Source organism: Halichondria panicea, chromosome 16, assembly GCF_963675165.1.
Source record: "Halichondria panicea chromosome 16, odHalPani1.1, whole genome shotgun sequence".
Classification (NCBI taxonomy): domain Eukaryota; kingdom Metazoa; phylum Porifera; class Demospongiae; order Suberitida; family Halichondriidae; genus Halichondria; species Halichondria panicea.
The window spans coordinates 1,103,914-1,122,582 of NC_087392.1; the positions used below are offsets into that span (position 1 = coordinate 1,103,914).

Consider the following 18,669-nt stretch of genomic DNA (forward strand, 5'->3'; position numbering starts at 1 on the left):
AGCTATAGGGAGAGTCCCTTTCAAAGCAGCTCTGGGTTCAAAGGGTTCAAAGGGAGTTCTAAAAAATTGATTTTCAAGATCCTGCAGACTCCTGGTTCAAGCATTGGTTAAAGGTGAGCTAGACTATTAAAATGCACGAGGAAGGACATTTATAACTATTCCCCTTTGCATGCAGGAACATGTCTTTGAAGCATAAATGGAAGTCTGCTACAAAGAAGTCGTCAGCCCTCAAGCGTCCACCTGAGACAGTGGTAGCCGTGTTTCCGGACACAAAGAAAGGCGAAAGAGCTTTCCAAGCTCTACAAGATGCTCTGAAAGAACATCAACAATCTACCATCGAGCGTCTTCCTTTTGAGAAACTCGATTTCGGCGATTTAGACATGCTGGAAAAGTTCTACAGTGCTCCCGTGGTGGTGGTGGATGTAACAGAGCGACAGTACGAAGCCTGCCTCTATTATCAGCTGGGGATACGAGAATCGTTTGGCATGAAGCACAACATAGTGACGTGTGTGGACCAACAAAACTCCTACACTGGAGGAAGGAAGGCGAGCATCATACCCACTGACCAGTCAAGCAGTACATCCAGCTATGGGGTGAGTACAGATCATGGCCATCTAGTACGTTAACAGCAAATGATTGAGTTTTTAGAAACTACCCCTTTACAAGCGTGCATACTTAGCTTGTCCTTTCATGTGTTTACTTTACTGATTGTTAATTGAAAGTTATTACAACCTAACAACAGTTCTAGCACTAGTTTGTTTTCTCACTGCAGTTTCTTGGTGGCAGTTTTACCTTTCTGGCCTACTTTGTGGACCCAGATGGCCATTGCATGGTGAATGAGGGGCACGACCCCACCCATCCACAGAGAGTGCGTCTGGAGAAGAAACTTAAGAGTCTGATCCAAGACATTCACCTGGATGTCAGGTGAGGCTCTAGTGAAGCCAGCTGCTAGTACCCTAGCTATTTGGCCAATTAGAACTATTGAAATCATACTTCTTACTTGCAGCGACTGTGTACATGTCATGTATGCCGAAGTAAAATTTATTCTCACTTAGCCAGTGCTTATGACCTGTTCTCTTTTGTCCTAGGAAAAACTTCAAAGAGATGTTCTTCAAGTCCTTGCAGCAGGTCCGAGAGTCTAAGAAAGGGGACGAGCTAAAAACGGTAAACTTTTCTTTTCTCATTCCTTCATGAAACTCACTTATTGCTCCCCAGGAATTGCAAAAGCTACGCCGGCTGATTGATTCTGACCCCAAACTGTTCACAACTGACGTCCTCCTCCGCTTGATGCTCACCTACAGAGACATACAGGTTCGTAAGATTGCTTATACATGTACATTAAATATGTACTCTCCGTGTTTTATTAGCATAACTCCAACTTGCTGTTTAATTTACAGATTGCTTTTTCTTTTGATGCTTTCTATCTATGTTACTGAATGTCACATGATACGTTAGTTATCACATACCACACGCACACATTTCCCACAGGACTATGAATCAATGGTGGACCTGGCAGAAAGTATTCCCGACCATAATCAAATCCAGAAGGCACCAATTCAAGTGCAGTACGCCTTCGCTCTCAATCGGAGGAACAAGGAGAAGGACAGAGACAAAGCACTGGAGATATTAGAGAAGGTATAATTATAGAGAGATCCTAAATATCAGTTTGTTGTGGGGAATTATTATGAGTTGGGTTGGTCAGTTGTGTCTTCCTGGCAGAAATTCCCCCCCCCCATTGATTAACATACACTGAATGTCATCCCTATCGTAGTTGTGTTATTTGAGACTATATTGGATTACCAAACTTATCAGATCAACATTTTTCATCACCGTTGTCATTTGGCATAATTCCACTCGTATTATAATGCAGGTACTTGAGAACAAAGAGAACCATGTGCCAGACTCACTCTGTCTCTGTGGCCGTATATACAAGGACAAGTTCGTTGAGTCAGATCACTCGGACATTGCCAGTCGAGACAAGGCTGTCCAGTGGTATAGGAAAGGGTTTGAAGTGCAACCTAACGAGTACGCAGGCATCAACCTGGCCACCCTCCTCGTCATATCTGGGAAGGACTTCTCTACTTGTCCTGAGCTCAGGAACATCGGTACGTTAAATGCCTCAACTATGTGTGTGTATGGTGTATGTCTTTGCCTAAATTCGTAGACAGCTAGGTATAATTGTGATAGTACTTAGGAAAAGGGCCCTTAAGCACGTAATTATCAATTTGTGCTATGTTCAAAAATAAGTGGAGAGTGATATCTAGGGCAAACTACTTTTTTTTTTGATATGCAAAGCTTAACCTTTGTTCTAACTGCCTGCAAAGTTTTGGCCCTCAGTGGTCCTTTTCCTAAGTACTATCACATAATTATATACATGGTATATGATTTTCTGAAAGCTTAGAAAGAGACATTTCAAATGATGTGAAAAAAAATTTGGAGCCATAATTTATCATTTTTCGGCCTTGGACCATGGGCTATAATCCATGGTATTTGGCCGAAATTGGCAAATTCTTTTATCTCTCAAATATGAATATTGATGATACTATTTGAAAGGTATTTTTCTAAGCTTTTAGAAAATCATAAAATTGTTGAAATTAAATACACGGAATTCAAGTTATGGTAGCTGACAGAGTCCCTAAACTATTGATTAAACAGAGCAGGGGTTGCAGTTGAACAGCCGTAACTTATAGCATCATTGAAAAATGTATACAGTATAAGACGATGTCTAACTGTACATGTACATGTACAAAGTTTCCACAATGAGATACAAATACTTTAGTGCTGTTACGACCGTCACCTTACCCCAGGAAATACTCTGAATATTTTGATTGGACGCAAGGGCAACCTGGAGACGCAAACGGACTACTGGGCCGTGGCCACCTACTTTGAGATCAGTGTTCTGGCTGAGAACTACCCGAGAGCGTGCGAGGCAGCTGAGTTCATGTTCAAACTCAAGCCCCCTCTTTGGTGAGTGTCATCCTCCTGGCATTACACGCGTGTGTGTGTGTGGTGTGTGTGTGCATAGGTCGTGTCCCTACCCTTAACAGCCTATGTGTGTGGGTGTGTGTGTGCATAGGTCGTGTCCCTACCCTTAACAGCCTATGTGTGTGTGGTGTGTGTGTGCATAGGTCGTGTCCCTACCCTTAACAGCCTATGTGTGTGTGTGGTGTGTGTGTGCATAAGTCGTGTCCCTACCCTTAACAGCCTATGTGTGTGGGTGTGTGTGTGTGCATAGGTCGTGTCCCTACCCTTAACAGCCTATGTGTGTGGGTGTGTGTGTGCATAAGTCGTGTCCCTACCCTTAACAGCCTATGTGTGTGGGTGTGTGTGTGTGCATAGGTCGTGTCCCTACCCTTAACAGCCTATGTGTGTGGGTGTGTGTGTGCATAAGTCGTGTCCCTACCCTTAACAGCCTATGTGTGTGGGTGTGTGTGTGCATAAGTCGTGTCCCTACCCTTAACAGCCTATGTGTGTGTGGGTGTGTGTGTATCAATAGTACCTGTTATTACTTGTGTTAGAGTTATGCTTTGCTTGTAATGTACATATACATGTAGGTATAGGTAGATGACAATGATTGTGTGTTTGTGTGTGTATTGCAGGTACCTGAAGTCAACAGCCGGTAACATCCAGCTCATCAACTCACTTCGTAGCAGAGACTACGACTCCTCGGATAAGCCGGAGGAGAAGCTGTTTGCCTTCTGGATGGAGTTCTTTATTGACGCCAACCGGACCGACTTCCCCTCCACACAGTTCCCAGTGAGTTACCTGTATTCCAGTGCTCTAGCCCTTACATTGCATCTACTATGTGACCACTCATACATGTACATTCTTGACTTTTTTCGATACGGAATCCAGAATCCCATAGAACAACAACACACATGCAACATGTACAAGATGGAATGATGTGACCTAAGAGCATTAATTTGTTTCCAGGTGCTTATTCTGGAGCCAGACAAGGAGAAGAGGACTGGCTTTGTGTACATTCCTAGCTACATCACCTACCACGAGGGACAGACCAACATCCACCCCGAGTCAGTGAGTGGCTTCATTAAGAGGTTGGTATTAGTAGTCAGTGCTCTCTCTCTCTTTCTCTTTCCATGCAGTATATTCAGATCTGGTATTGCTCGTCCGAGCAAGTCCCAGGGGTGAGTCTAAACACAGACATGTGTACTGTATCTCAGTAACCTCTGTTTGTGTTGCAGTAGCAGGTGTACAAACTTATCATCGTAAGGCCTTGCAGCATCTCTATAAGTATACTCCATAAATTCTAGGCCATTGAAAATCTCATGTACAGAGCTTGCCAAAGTAATGTGCTGCCACAAAGATTTCATGCGTGATAGTGTAATAGTGTGACTGACTTGAAGTACACGTTGCTCTCTGCTTCACAGACTACTAGTGAGTGGAGGTATTCCCTCTCTTCTTTGAAGAACATGAGCATCAACAAGAGAGACGAGAGGGGACTGCTCCTCTATGTAATTGACAAGTTCGGAGAGGACTTCCAATTCTTCTTCCCCTCCAGAGAGCTCTGCAAGAAGTGAGTAAAACTGCTCAGAGTTGTCACTTATCTATGGGACTGTGAAACCACTCCTCTATGACTTTCAAGTTATCAAGTATGATCTCTTCCTATCCCCAGATTCACTGACTTGGTTCAGGACGGCCTGACAGAAGCTTCCTCCAGTGAGGGACGCGTGGTGAGCTTTGATGACGACGATGAAGACGAAGACGAGATCCAGTATGAGTACGAGCTGGACAACCGCGGGGAGAGGGTGGTGTTGGGACAGGGGTCCTTTGGCACTGTGTACTCAGCACTGGAGAAGAGCACACTCAAAAAGATGGCTGTCAAAGAGATAGTGATGAAGAATAATGTAGAGGATTCCGGGTAAGGGATAATGGTGTGTACATGTCAGCTGTTGTTGTACGTGCCACACCCTTTCTCCCAGCCATTCATGTACGCCTACCGCCCACACACACACATCGCCCACAGGCACGCTCAGGCAACCCAGGAAGACATCAAGCTTCATCGCCACTTACACCACAAGAACATAGTGCAGTACTATGGGGCCACAACGGAGGACGGTGTGCTCAAGATATTCCTCGAGTTTGTCCCTGGAGGTGAGTCAATATTTTACTGTTAAGCCTGCTCTTGGCATTTAACCTGTGAAGCTTGTGAAGATTATTACCTGGGATTGTAGTACACTGAGTAGCAATTGGTAAAAACCTTCTATATAAATGTTTTTTAGCACACTTTGAAGCTATCTGTACGTGTAAGCAATTGCTTATTATCTTGTGTATATATATGTATGTGTACCATGAGCTGTTACACGTGGCCGCAGGGTCACTGTCCTCCCTGCTCAAGGTCAAGTGGGGGGCCCTCACGGACGAGAACACCATACGCCATTACACCCGACAGATCATTCAGGGTATCAAGTACCTCCACGACCAACGCATAGTACATCGTGACATCAAGGGAGACAACGTCCTGGTCAATATGTACACAGGGGAGCTCAAGATCGCTGATTTTGGTACCTCCAAGAGACTGGTTGGACTGCAGAACTCGGCCAAGTCGTTCACAGGTGACTGGTTGTAATCTCTAGTAGTTGTGGTATATACATGATGTCGACTTTTGGTATTATACTAATTAATGTGCATGTACAGTAGATTGAAACTCTGCAAAATTGTCCACAATTGATCTATTGTCTTCAGGTACGATGCAGTACATGGCCCCTGAAGTGATCAGAGCTGGCCTCAGAGGATATGGCCCTCCTGTAAGCATGTACATGTACAAGCTGGATTCTCTTCATTTTATAATTAATGTTCATGTATAGATATGAAGACTTGGAGTTTCACACAAACCCCCACCTCACTCCCCCCCCCCCCACACAGGCTGACATCTGGTCTCTTGGGTGCACTGTGGTTGAGATGGCAACAGCTAAGCCACCCTTCACTGAGTTAGGGGCTCCTGAAGCAGCCATCTTTAAGGTGGGCATGTATCACGAGCACCCAGAGATGCCTGACTTCCTATCAGAGACAGCTGTGGAGTTTATCTTACTGTGAGCAAAATGGTCAACCTTCAATCAAGAGTTCATTAGGACTCTTGGTTACATGTATAGTATCTATATGTGTTCCTTATGTGTGTGTGCCAAATGCAATGTGTTCCATGTAGAATTTATAGTATCTGCGTGTGTCCAGTGTGTGTGTGTGTGTGCCCTGTGTAGTGTTGTAGCTCCTCCACTTGCTGCAGTGGTGTGTGTGTGTGTGTGTGTGCCCTGTGTAGTGTTGTAGCTCCTCCACTTGCTGCAGTGGTGTGTGTGTGTGTGTGTGTGCCCTGTGTAGTGTTGTAGCTCCTTCACTTGCTGCAGGTGTTTTGTGCCCAATGCTGCTGAGAGAGCCACAGCTGAGGAGCTACTGGCACATCACTTCTTGTCTACAAAGTATGTTTCTATGGGCATGTGTGTGTGTGTATGCTTTACTTTCATACGTACATGTAGGTGATTTTGAAGTAGATGTTTATACACCTTTAATGCTACCATGTACCCACAGGAAGAAAAAACTTCACATGAACTCTGCACCGGATCTATTTCGAAGCAAATGTAAGCAAATATGTCACTGATTATAATATCTTCAAGTAACTACCCCTCTTTTCTAGCTATGGCCGCCACTCATGTGATGCCTGACATACCGTCCTCAGTGCGGTTCTCATCAGCCGTGACCATACCAGCACAGTGAGTATCTATCCAGTTATGTACATCAAAGGTGAAGTTACTTGCTCTGTAGGAAGAAGTCTCCCGTTTCTCCAGCCACTGCTGATGGAGGAAAGAGACTGTCTCAACCAATCATGTACGTCCCATCTTACTTACAGTACAAAGTCTAAGCAGTACATAGCAGGTCTTTCACTGAAATTGCTATAGCATTATGTATGTCTCTTGATCAGTCATCGTATTGCTCATAGTACTAAATCCTGAATGCCTCCACACCCACACACACACACACACACACACACACACACACACACACACACACACACACACACACACACACACACACACACACACACACACCCAGGCCCCCTCTCCACGAGAGTGAGGCAATTGAGGGCAATGTTACCCAGAGCAACAGTGGAGTGTTCCTACCCGAGCCGGAGTTCAACCAGGTCAAGATGCACGCACACAACCAAATCATCCTCACCAACGTCCTCACCTCAGAGAAAGAGAAGGTCAGTACTTTCAGCTGCCATAACTTGAATTCCGTGTATTCAATTTCAACGATTTTCAGATTTTTTGAAAGCTTAGAAAGAGACCTTTCAAATGGTATCATCAATGTTCAAACGTACATGTACATCAGTTCATATGTACACCATTGAAATACCCCCTCTCCATGAGTAGTGCCTCTTACAATTCTCTTCTGCTTTTATTTTATTGATAGTGCCACCCCTGTACAGATATGTGACGACCTGTTAGAGCACGTCAAAGGTCAGCTGGACTCTCAGAAGGTGCACGTGACTCAGGAGCAGCTGGAGGATATTATTGATGCCGTCATTGCATTTACTAAACACGAGAATGTCGAGGAAATGGAGACTATGTTATGTAAGATTATCTAACTCTCTGGCCTAGTCTTCCGTCTTCCTTTAGTAATCAGTTTCAAAGTATACGGCAGCGAAAACAAAATGCCTTCATAAGTCATAAATGCTGTTTTTGTTAGTTCTGATTGCCACTCATTTGCTGTATGCATGTATGTAACTACAATTTCGTATTCTACCTTTTCCAGATGAACTCAGAAGAGAGTGTGTCAACGAGCAGCTACAGGCTCAGATCGAGCAGGTCATCTTCCACTTCCCAAACATGGTGACAGCTGCCCACAAGCGTCGTGGCACAGCCCCTCACTGCATCTTTGCCATTGACAACCTTGTACGCAAGGCCACGAACAGTCTTCTCTCAATAGTCTCACCAGGTCAGTCCCTGTTTGCAAACATTGCTGGCTCTTGCACTACAATTATTGAATTATGTATGTACCAGGGCTGAACCAATATACTGTACAGTGTGTGTATGTTCCCACATGCTATGGCTGGACACTCAAACCACCTCTTGTAAACGTACGTATTCCCAAGTCCATCCCAGTGGCTTGGTTAGGCTAGACTTTGCCTGAGTCAGTTTTATTCTGAACATGCCTCGCGCTCGGATGCTTGTGGGATTTGTTAGCTTACAATGTATATAGACATACACTAATCCCCCCCCCCAGACACGGCCACTCGACTGGGCAGCATGGACGACCTGATGAGCCTAGTGAGCTCAAAGAGCTCCTCCCCCTTACCCAACAGACACGCCTCCTCTACCAAGTCTGTGACGTGGTCCCAGGACAGCTACGACTCTGACAACCAGCTGTCTGAACTGAGACGGCAGCTCAAGGACGTGCAGCAAGAGAACATTAGTCATCTGCGAGATCTGGTGAACGTGAGGAAGGACATGAACAAAGTGCTGGAGAGCAGTGTGGAGGAACAGAGACTCCATCTCGCTCAGGCGGATATAAACACCACTGAGGAGTCAAGAGCACCAACTGGTTAGTCTCCAACTTTTATTTATGGCCACTGTATCCTCTTCTTTAGTTAGCTACAATGAAGTTCTACTAATTAGTAGAACTTTTTCGTATTAATACGAAAAATCTTGAAGCATGGTGTAGTACCTATTGATCATCCAATGTTTGTTACTTTAGCTAATTTTAGTGTGGATTGTCCAATTATCATGCATTCTGTATCACATAGTACGTTGATACCCGTGTATGTATTGCTGTTAGTCAGACTAACTCTATAGGATGTGCTGGTGGAGAGGAGTTACCCCAGGACCTGGAGGAGTGGTTGGGTGGGTGTGGCATAGACACACACACCATGCTAAGGGTAAGCACGTGTGTAACGTACTGCTATGTTTTGAAGTGTGTTTTCTGTGCAGTTTGGCATCGAGCAGGTGACACTGAACGATGTGTTATGTCACATGACCCGGCAAGATCTCGCAGACATGAACTTAAAGTAAGTGCTTCTCTAGACTATATATATATATATATATATAGTGATTGATTTATTGCTGCCATTGTAGGATAGGACCACGATGTCGGGTATGGGCCAAAGTCACACAACATCGACAATCATTATCATAGCCAAACACTGACCCAATATCGCTTATCGATGTTTGTTTTTTGTTCGTCATAAATAAATAGTATGCCCCCTCATCGTGCATTTCTCTACACTGATTAATTTTTGTGCAACGGAATCATTGCTATGGCTACACCTAAGATGATGAAACAGTAATTGATAAGTGGATTATACATTCTATGGCTTTTGTTTTTGCTTGAGGTGAGAAGCTTTTGCTGGCTAGATCTACTTTGCTGAATGCTGCATGAAAGCAAAATGTACTTTACTGTTCAGTTGAGAGTTCTTTTGTTCCTTACTAGTGCAGTGCTGCTGTGGGCACAACCTGAAGGAGATGGGGTCCTTTTACAGTATATATAGTGATGCTAGCTAGTCTAGTCTAGATGGACTTAATTTATACAACAAAGCAAATGTGTGTGTAATATACATGCATTGTTATACAGCCACTGTGTTCATCTACTGCTCCTGTGCACTCAACCTGCACTCCGTTAGCTGGAGCTGACTGGGTGTCTGGACTGACTGCTGATACAATCAGCTTCTCTGTTGTAACTCTATCATGGACCCCGCATCCGCTCGAGCCTCTTAACATGCAAGGGACTTACGAGATATGGTGGAGAAGATTCAAAGAAGCCCCTCCTCTTCTTGAATGGAGATTATCACAACAAGTACGTTCACCTTCATTGATTTTGTATACCCGCCTTACCGTATTACTAGAATATTTTGCGGATGAAAAACCTTTGCAAATGAGCCAAATCAGCAGGAAATGTGGCCCTTTGTGATCTAACTATTGCGTTCTGGCAAGATCGTGTGTATTTACTAGTAGTTTTGCGGATTTTATTGTTGCGAATTGATCAACCATCGCAAAATTCGCAAATGTTTGATGCTCGCAAAACATTCTAGTAATACGGTATATCATTTAGTGTGAAATTATAATTTTGCAGCTTAACGAGTCTATTTTCAACGCCACCTCCAATACATTGAGCAAAACGATTGACGAGCTGCAACACAACACACCATATGAGATGAGGGTGTGTGTCTCCCCTGCACCCAACCAAACCTCTGATGATCCATCTCCTCCTGAGTGTGGATACTGTACTCTCTGCTTCCAGACCAAGAATGGTGAGTATAAAAATTATATATCTTACGCTATATATTGATTTTCCTATCTCTTTCAGCCTCTATCTGTTTATTAAGGACCATAAGAAGAGAAACGTCATCAGAGGAACTCACTCTCACCTGTGAAGCTTCCAGTGACCCTCCTTCCAACATCAGATGGAATGCTCTAATTAATGGAACTAGAGTCCCTTTAAAGGATAATTCAGATTTTTCCATAGACGGTTCTACAAATTTCCAAGCGGTGCCCCCTATTACAATCAGCAACCTTGAGTATAATCCGGACAATGAGGAGGTTATGAATCCCAACTGTGTTATTGATAATGGCTTTGACATATTGAAAATCAGATACACATCATTCACGGAGGAGTCTGCCAGTAAGGAGTATAAAATCCACTGCATGCATACTCTAGATAACAACAGGAGTATATTCTGTTAAGTATATCTGATTCCTTACTCTCCATTGAGCTAATGGACTCCTGATAACAAGTATATCTGATTCCTTAGACTCCATTGAGCTATTGAGTGCCATGGTTGAGTTCCGATCAGAAGGAGTCACTCGCTTCACTTGTGAAGCAGCCAGTGATCCTCCATCCTCCATAACTTGGGACACTAGAATATCTGACAGCACAAGGGAAGCTTTAGACGGTGGCACAAATCCAAATTACTCCATAAGTGGATCTGTGGATGTTGAAGCTATGCCCCCCATAACTGTTAGCTACCTTGAGTACAATCCGGACAATGTGGACTTCACGGTTCCTGACTGTTTTATCCGAAACGGTTTTGATACATTGCGAGTCAGAAACCCATCTTTTACTGAGGTCACTCCAGGTCCACCTACCAGTAAGAGTTAGTGTATATAGCCTTGTGTGTTTTTATTGTACATGGTGTTATTTTATGGTGCAGGCTTCGATTATCACTGCTTATTGATAATTTGCAGTATATGATCAAGGCTCACACCTAATTATTGTACACAGGCGGAGACATCTCTTTGGTGGATGCACGCTTTGAGCTCTTAACTAATGGCACCAATGTTTACATCTGTGAGGTGACGTCTTCCACTACCCTCGAGTTCACGTGGGAAGTGAGGATGGAAGGATCAAGAGTCCCTCTCCTCACTGACAACCCGAATACTCCCTACGTCATAGTGACTGATGTGGACTCCACTATTAGCCCCATCTTTAGCAGCAGTAGGATCTTCTTTAGCCCGAACTCCGTGAGCTTCGATGATCCGGAATGTGTAGTCAGGAATGAAATGGGCTCACTACTTAGAGTTAGGATGTCGGAATTTATTCTTGTCCCAACTGGTATGTGAATGTGTATGGTTTGAGCATCGATATTGTAGACTTCTTACTCAGTGTAATTGTAATGTAAGGCATATAATTATAGGTATAATGCTCCTGTTTGGTGTGTGCTTCATTTGCACACAATGACAACTGTACATCAATTTTGCACACCTAATAATTGCACCCATACATATTATTATTATACGTACAGATGTCAATGCTGTTGTTGTGACTCTACCGTTGTGGGCTATCCTTCTATTGGTGGTGTTACCTTTCTTCGTGATAGCCAGTCTGGTCGGAATGGGGATAGCATGCAAATGTCTGTCCATCAAGAGAGAAAAGAGAATAATAGCATCCAGCATTGAGAAGTGAGTCATGTCTGTTTGTATTACTGCATGGCGCTTTAACAACCATCCATTCTTCATGTATATGGATCTATTACTGCCTGTCTTTGCAGAATGAAGAATGCTAATGATTACACAACATCTGTACCCCTGAAGGCAGTTTCCAATAGTGACCCTGACTCTAGTGAGTTGAACTGCTGCCATTATACACATGCAGATCCGTGCCCTTACTTGGCAGCATGATTGCATATTTGCTATAAATTAGTTCCTATGTTTTGTGTACTGACTGGCTTCTGTGTTCAAATGTCGAGGACTAAATACGTGTATATAATAACCGCAATTTTAAACATGTGTTTTACACACAGGCATTCTTTATGGGCCGCTAGAAACTGCGCTACCCAGTCACATGATAGTGCCCAGCTCGGACATCAAGGTCTCCACTGTTATTGGTCAAGGTGAGTAGGTTACTAGCTACTTGTGTGAGTTTACCCGTTACATTGTGTTTGGCTGGCTGCAGGTGAATTTGGTGTGGTGTACAAGGGAACACTCAACCAGAATAATCACCGAGAGTTGGTGGCAGTGAAAACACTTAAAGGTGAAACCATCATCACCGATATGCTAACGCTCACATTATCATCTCCTTACTTAGGCATCTTTGCGAGTGCTGCTGACATACAGAGCTTCACAGAGGAGATCCTGATTCTCCAACAATTCAACCATCCCAATGTCATGTCTCTGATCGGAGTGTGTCTAGGTGCTGACAAAGTGGGAGGGGGTCCATCCATCATCCTACCGTTTATGTCTAAAGGAAGCTTACTCAACTTCCTCAGGAAAGAAGCCGACCGACTGAGACCCTCAAAGGATGCTGACGTCACACAAGTAAAAATGTTACACCAACCGTATCCATAACAGCAAAAATTGCAATTTTAATTTATCGTAATCGTATCCAGCAAAAATCTCAATATTAAATTATACTTAATTACATTCTCATGCACTTTGCTTATTATGTTTTACAAAACTAATTCTACAGATTGGAGCTGTTGAGAAAAGTCTTATTCAGATCTGTCTGCAAGTGGCCAAAGGAATGGAATACTTGGCTAGTCAGAGGTTTGTCCACAGGGATCTGGCTGCAAGGAACTGCATGTGAGTTCGATTCCTCCACCATTCTTCAGTGTGTTTTTACTATACCGTACTGTTCCAGGATTGACCAATATAACCAGATTAAAGTTGGTGATTTCGGTCTGAGTGAAGATATCTATGCCAAAAACTATTTTAGACAAACTTCTAGTGATGGAGTCAAACTACCTGTCAAGTGGATGGCTCTAGAGAGCTTGAAATTGGGGGTATTTTCAGAGAAATCAGATGTGGTAAGTTCTCCCATGCAAATTTAAAGTAGCATTGTAATCTGGCTCTTGTTTCTTCTTGTCCAGTGGTCATATGGTGTGACTTGCTGGGAGGTATTCTCTTGTGGGGAAATCCCCTACCCAGGGGTCCACCCCCAGCAGGTGCTGGAGCTCCTAGAACAAGGGCAACGTCTCAGGAAGCCGGGAAATCCAGCATGCTCCTATGAAATGTAAGCACCACGGTTTTTGCTCATGTAAATCTATTTTTGCTCTTCTTTACAGGTACTCAGCGCTCCTCTTATGCTGGGAAGTCAATCCTGACAACCGCAAAACATTTACAGAGCTATGCTCAATAATGGAGGCACAGCTCCACTCAATGTCCGACTACCTGGACCTTAACCTCATTGCCAACACACAATTCAGCGACACAACTGCAGCTGTGCCCGAGGAGAGTCCCTATGAGATGGCCGATGATAGTGCAGACAGGGAAGTCCCTCGAAGTGATTCAAGAGCCTACGACAATGTGGCTGATGATGCCCATGACAGTACAAGTGTCGACATGCTGTATGAAAGAGCTCCCGAGGACAATACGTACATTGGTGTGTAGTTTAGAGAACAGTTTGTTTAGTGTATGTTCATTGTGTATATAGCAGATCTTTCATTTTTGATTATGTCCATTGTATTGTAGGTGTGAATTTATAAACCCTTCCAACTGTTCAATCAAAATTATTAAGCTGTGGTTGCTTATATAAACATAACCCATGGCTTAAGCTCCTTAGGAGGCCTCTCATGATCATTTGGTCATCAGTCATCACTATTCTAATTGAGTGAGTCCAGTAACGTGTACAATTAAGGGAATGTCCCTGGTACAACCCCCCCCCCTAACAAGGCTATATGGGGTGGGATCAATTGTTTCAGATAGATTTTCAAAGGACTGTACATATTAATTTTTGTTATTATGTACCATTAACACATCGATCATATTTCCGCATCAGTTGTACAACACTATCAGTGAAAAAGAATGTAGATGGTGCCAGTATATACAATCATGTAACACAAACAAAACATGACAGTTACATGTACAAAACCGAATAAAATATTTGTACATGTATGTGAATGTGTGCATTGACAAAATTAAAACTGATCAATACTATATTTACACAGAGCTATAAGTCGTTGGACATAGGAATACCCGATAAAACTGGGAGGGGGTGTGCCTCAGTGTTCAATACCCAGTTGTCTAACGAGTATATAGAATCGTCTGTGTACAGAAGGTACAGATACTTGAGGGTCTCTGCTATGAAGAAGCTTTGTTGGACATCGTCTTTGGGAGGTTGCGATTTGAAGACATCTTTGATTCCAGTGTAGCCCCCAGAGGCCACGCGGCAGTTCTCCTCAAGCGCCTGGGGGGTGGGGTGGGGTGTAACAGTCATAACCAAGTGCCTTTTTAAGTGATAAAATACTGATTATGGGCTACATGTGTGCGTGCAAGCTTGAATTGTGTACCAAAAATGAGCATGCACGTTGCAAGTACTGTGAGAGTATTTTCAGATAATTGGATAATAAAATTATGTACACACACACACTAGATACATGTATGTGGCTGCTTAGTGATAGAGGGAGAGCTTACTTGTATGACTTCCCAGCCCCAGTCTCTATACTTCTGATCGTGAGTAAACCTCCACAGTACAAAGTACGTCTCCACAGTCTCTGGCCGCAGTAGGTACATCTTCTCATTGGTTCTGCTCGAAAAATCACCCGAGTTGGAGATCCTGAATGACTCTGGACCTAGTTTAGTGGCTGTGTGTGTGTGTGTGTGTGTGTGTGTGTGTGTGTGTGTGTGTGTGTGTGTGTGTGTGTGTGTGTGTGTGTGGGGGGGGGGGTAATGATGTGTTACGGAAGATGCACTACATACATACATGTGTACATGAATATTGATAAAACAGTAAAAGTGTGAATCTACGTACATGTGTATTTCACCTGATCTTTGGTAGGACTCGTGACAGACATTGGCCAAGCCTTTAGCAATATCCATGTAGTGCTCAGACTGACCATTGATGGCATGATGTGAAGCCAAGGCAAACAGACCACCAGAGAAACAGGCCTAGAGAGGGAATGAGAAAATAGTTGTTACATGTGAAAGTACCACTGCAACTCCAAATACATGTACCACTATGCACACACTGAACTGGCACACGTGTACATTATGTACAATTAAGGACACCCAATTGGAAGGTAAATCATCATTCAGAAAGAAAGTTGGTTTTTTTGTTTGATAAAAGCGAACTCACCAAGTGTTGCATTTTGTTGTCAGGTTTTCCATTCTTGAGATCAGTGAGATAGGTGAGTCCGTTGGAGGTTTTCTTGACCAAGTGCCTCTCAATAGCATTCAGAGCATCATAGAACATGTCTCTTCCATCTATGTCCTTCTTGCTGGTTACCAGCCACGACTTGAGCAGATACTCGTAGAAACTATCTCCCAAAGCACCCAGTGAAATGTGCTCTATAGTGTGTGTGTGTGTGTGTGTGTGTGTGTGTGTGTGTGTGTGTGTGTGTGCGTGTGTGTGTGTGTGTGTGTGTGTATGTGTGTGTGTGTGTGTGTGTGTGTGTGTGTGTGTGTGTGCGTGTGTATGGGGGTGGGGGTTGAAAGAGCTGTACCAACTGAACACAAGGAAACACATAGTTTGGTATAGAAGATGTAGTGCATGAAATACAGCTATTGATTCCATTCAAGCCATAATTTTGTTGTATATAGAAACTCACTGCTTCCCCAGTTGCCAGTGTTTGGGTTAAGGAAATTCGGATAAAGTCCATCAGGTTTAGAGAGGCCTTTGAGATGGTCACGAATATGATTCACCTACACACAAGCCACACACAAATATTAGCACAATAAAACTACAGAGTTGATAAGCAGTGTACCTTCTCCAGGTATAGAGGGTTTTTAGTGATTTCAGAGAGATACTGAAACTCGAGGTGCAGAGAGCCAAACTCAGCCAGGATTGATGATCCACCAGATGCCCACCCCCAGTTCTTGGTGGCACCTCTGCACACACAGGCATACATACCACAAATAAACCGCAGCTCTAATCATCAGCAAAATTGAAACAACATACTCAAGCGACTACGGAGCACTGAAACTGCTTAGTTTTTTATTTGTACATTGTACACAAACTGCCAATCATTCCAAAAACCACAGATATACACTTAACGTGTAATAGATGCACGTAATGAACGTAAGTACATGGAAAGTAATAGCCTGTTGTAAGCAGACAAGCCAAGCTTACGTTTTAAAGTTGACGAGACTCTTGGGTATCCCCGAGGGTGTGTTGAAAGCTGGCAGGAGTTTATCTACTATCTGCACTGCCTTCTCCTTGAACATCTAAAGTGTGGGAAAGAGTAAATAAAACCACCACTAGCAGTGTGGGCAAAATAATAATTAGGTTAGTGTACTGGTCTCAAGTCTTTACAACCATTCCCAGACCTAATTAACTCATTTAATAAAGGGGCATCTCACCTCGTCCCCACTGAGAGCATAGGCAGAGAGGAACCCACCAGTGAAGCGGATGTTCATCTCAAACACCGACACATCACTCTGAACCTGCAGAGATACACAGTAGCAACCTTAATTCAAGAATCTACTCAAAAATTTCTCTGAGATAGTGGCAGTTGCTAGTCTAAAAGAAGCCACTTAACACCAAATGTACTTATGTAACTAATTGGATTGTGTGCAAATACAAAGGGATTATCTGCTGGTATATCTGTGGGACAAATTTCTGCCCAAGACAACAGTGAACAACAGTGAGTAGGCTCTCATTACAGAACGATAACTATACACCAGCTTAGTAACGAGAGTTCAAGCACGTTTGAGTTTGTTGAGGTCAAATTTTTCCACTCAATATTGGCTCATTTTGAAGTGCAGTTTATTAGGGGCTGGTGAGGACAATATGTGCTCCCTTACGTTAGATCGATTACCACTAGAGGGATGCATTTACAGGGGTTGCTATACAGCACTATATCATACGTGGAAGCTGTCCCTCTTCTTAGGGTTTCCTATTGTGTGCCTATAGCTACCAAGTTGAGTGGACTCTCAACCACAACAATAATAACAACTCAGGCCAGCTGTTGGGCATACCTGGTTTAGGTCGAGAGAGTTTTTGACCCACTCTTTGGCCTGATTAAACTGGTCAGTGAGGCCCATGATGTACAGTGTGTCCAGGCTGTCCACTATGGTGGCTCCAAGACGCGTGTTCTTGCCAAAGATGGACGCTGAGTGTCCTCGCTTTGTGATTGGTTTCAACTCATTCTCACCCCAGGCGTAGTCCACATATCCCTGCCAGGCATGGCGGGCCATCTGTGTGTGGGGGGTGGATAGTAGTAAGCATAATTCCTATGGTTCCTGTGACAGTACATAGCACACACAAGGATTCCTCAGTAACTATACTGGACATTACATAATGATAAGCATAATGGGTTGAGCATATGCTATTCTGCATACTGAAGATGTTATGACACACACAATGCGTATATATAGTAATAGGGAGGTAAGCTAAAGGCTAGACAATAGTAGGGATAATCCCATTACGGTGCAGATTTTCAAAATAAAGTGATTGTCTACATGAGCAATAAAAACAACAATCAGTGTGACTTACATCAACAACTTTTTCCCTTCTTTGCCTGGTTTCTGCACTCTCATCAATCACAGCTCCTCTGTCGTCGTTAACTTCCACCTGAACATTCTCGTTCAGCTCCTCTGAAACATGGCCACCATTCTCAGATTGGTCACGGCTTTCCTTCTGTATCGGAGTGTCTTCCTTCACTTTGGGCGGGTGTTTGTCTTCAGTGCTAGGTTCAGGGCCAGGGGGCAACTCTTGCTCCAGTTTACGACTTCTCGGGTCTTCCACATCTCTTCGGAGAACGGGTAACTCCGGTGTGGGCTTGCGAGTTTCCACGATATCGACATCTCCAAGAGCTGTGAAGCTATCATATGCTTTGTTGTAACTTTTATCCTCTTCCATACCAGGAACAAACCAAAGAACCCCAGCAATTAGAATAATGAACCCTACTATTGTTATGACTAATAGATAGTACTCCTTCCATCGTTTTGTCGTTGATTTAGGTCCAACTAGTTTGTTCTTGTTGTAGTAGAGAGGTAACTGAGCCATTGTGCATGTGAGTGATGTCAGTTCTAGTCACTGATTATAAATGTAACAAAAGGGGGTGGTGGAACCTCTTGACTCTGCTGCCAGTAAATAATGGAAGCTCTTGAGCTTGAGAGTTCGTCACTCTTGTGTACTTCTAACAGGAGACCATGTCGGTAGAGATACAGCTTGGAATGCACGTCTTTGCTAAAGGTACGTGCATATACTTTCTTGTACATACAGTACGTACTTTGTACTGTACTGCACTGGTACACAGCAACAGTGACGTCATTTGTGAAAGAACGATTT

The 18,669-nt window shown here is 43.5% G+C and overlaps 3 protein-coding genes across 3 annotated transcripts; 2 read left to right on the top strand and 1 right to left on the bottom strand.

The window, feature by feature from the left end:
- Position 1: 1 nt before the first annotated feature.
- Positions 2-9,302, top strand: LOC135350210 (mitogen-activated protein kinase kinase kinase 15-like). Its single transcript, XM_064548943.1, has 28 exons — positions 2-113; positions 176-593; positions 773-924; positions 1,089-1,164; positions 1,216-1,311; positions 1,489-1,635; positions 1,871-2,105; positions 2,808-2,967; positions 3,600-3,756; positions 3,934-4,035; positions 4,104-4,145; positions 4,389-4,534; positions 4,634-4,879; positions 4,985-5,112; positions 5,334-5,573; positions 5,704-5,765; positions 5,884-6,050; positions 6,360-6,431; positions 6,541-6,590; positions 6,647-6,722; positions 6,775-6,837; positions 7,063-7,213; positions 7,439-7,583; positions 7,765-7,947; positions 8,236-8,553; positions 8,805-8,887; positions 8,940-9,016; positions 9,084-9,302. The coding sequence occupies exons 2-28, from the start codon at positions 180-182 to the stop codon at positions 9,142-9,144; spliced, it is 3,849 nt and encodes a 1,282-aa protein (XP_064405013.1). The 5' UTR covers positions 2-113; positions 176-179; the 3' UTR covers positions 9,145-9,302.
- A 32-nt stretch (positions 9,303-9,334) lies between these two features.
- Positions 9,335-13,948, top strand: LOC135350214 (fibroblast growth factor receptor 2-like). The gene is made up of 15 exons (XM_064548947.1): positions 9,335-9,475; positions 9,580-9,801; positions 10,078-10,255; positions 10,312-10,626; positions 10,757-11,092; positions 11,227-11,556; positions 11,747-11,903; positions 11,993-12,063; positions 12,245-12,334; positions 12,397-12,474; positions 12,529-12,758; positions 12,910-13,022; positions 13,081-13,246; positions 13,310-13,452; positions 13,505-13,948. Exons 1-15 carry the CDS (start codon positions 9,377-9,379, stop codon positions 13,827-13,829), a joined length of 2,853 nt encoding a protein of 950 aa, XP_064405017.1. The 5' UTR covers positions 9,335-9,376; the 3' UTR covers positions 13,830-13,948.
- Positions 13,949-14,230: 282 nt separating this feature from the next.
- Positions 14,231-18,642, bottom strand: LOC135350227 (mannosyl-oligosaccharide 1,2-alpha-mannosidase IA-like). The gene is made up of 10 exons (XM_064548963.1): positions 17,872-18,642; positions 17,355-17,573; positions 16,737-16,820; positions 16,507-16,601; positions 16,142-16,265; positions 15,986-16,079; positions 15,514-15,725; positions 15,203-15,326; positions 14,853-15,022; positions 14,231-14,625 (listed from the first exon to the last, which is right to left on the bottom strand). Exons 1-10 carry the CDS (start codon positions 18,382-18,384, stop codon positions 14,389-14,391), a joined length of 1,872 nt encoding a protein of 623 aa, XP_064405033.1. The 5' UTR covers positions 18,385-18,642; the 3' UTR covers positions 14,231-14,388.
- Between the last annotated feature and the right edge of the window lie 27 nt (positions 18,643-18,669).

Coding starts and splice junctions, on each gene's coding strand:
- LOC135350227 (XM_064548963.1), bottom strand. CDS start 18,384: ATGGCTCAGTTACCTCTCTACTACAACAAGAACAAACTAGTTGGACCT. Junction 16,602..16,736: donor ATGCTCTCAGTGGGGACGAG/GTGAGATGCCCC, acceptor CCCACACTTTAG/ATGTTCAAGGAGAAGGCAGT. Junction 14,626..14,852: donor GGGGCTGGGAAGTCATACAA/GTAAGCTCTCCC, acceptor CCCACCCCCCAG/GCGCTTGAGGAGAACTGCCG.
- LOC135350214 (XM_064548947.1), top strand. CDS start 9,377: ATGCTGCATGAAAGCAAAATGTACTTTACTGTTCAGTTGAGAGTTCTT. Junction 9,802..10,077: donor AATGGAGATTATCACAACAA/GTACGTTCACCT, acceptor ATAATTTTGCAG/CTTAACGAGTCTATTTTCAA. Junction 13,453..13,504: donor CCAGCATGCTCCTATGAAAT/GTAAGCACCACG, acceptor TCTTCTTTACAG/GTACTCAGCGCTCCTCTTAT.
- LOC135350210 (XM_064548943.1), top strand. CDS start 180: ATGTCTTTGAAGCATAAATGGAAGTCTGCTACAAAGAAGTCGTCAGCC. Junction 2,106..2,807: donor TCCTGAGCTCAGGAACATCG/GTACGTTAAATG, acceptor ACCTTACCCCAG/GAAATACTCTGAATATTTTG. Junction 7,214..7,438: donor TCACCTCAGAGAAAGAGAAG/GTCAGTACTTTC, acceptor ACCCCTGTACAG/ATATGTGACGACCTGTTAGA.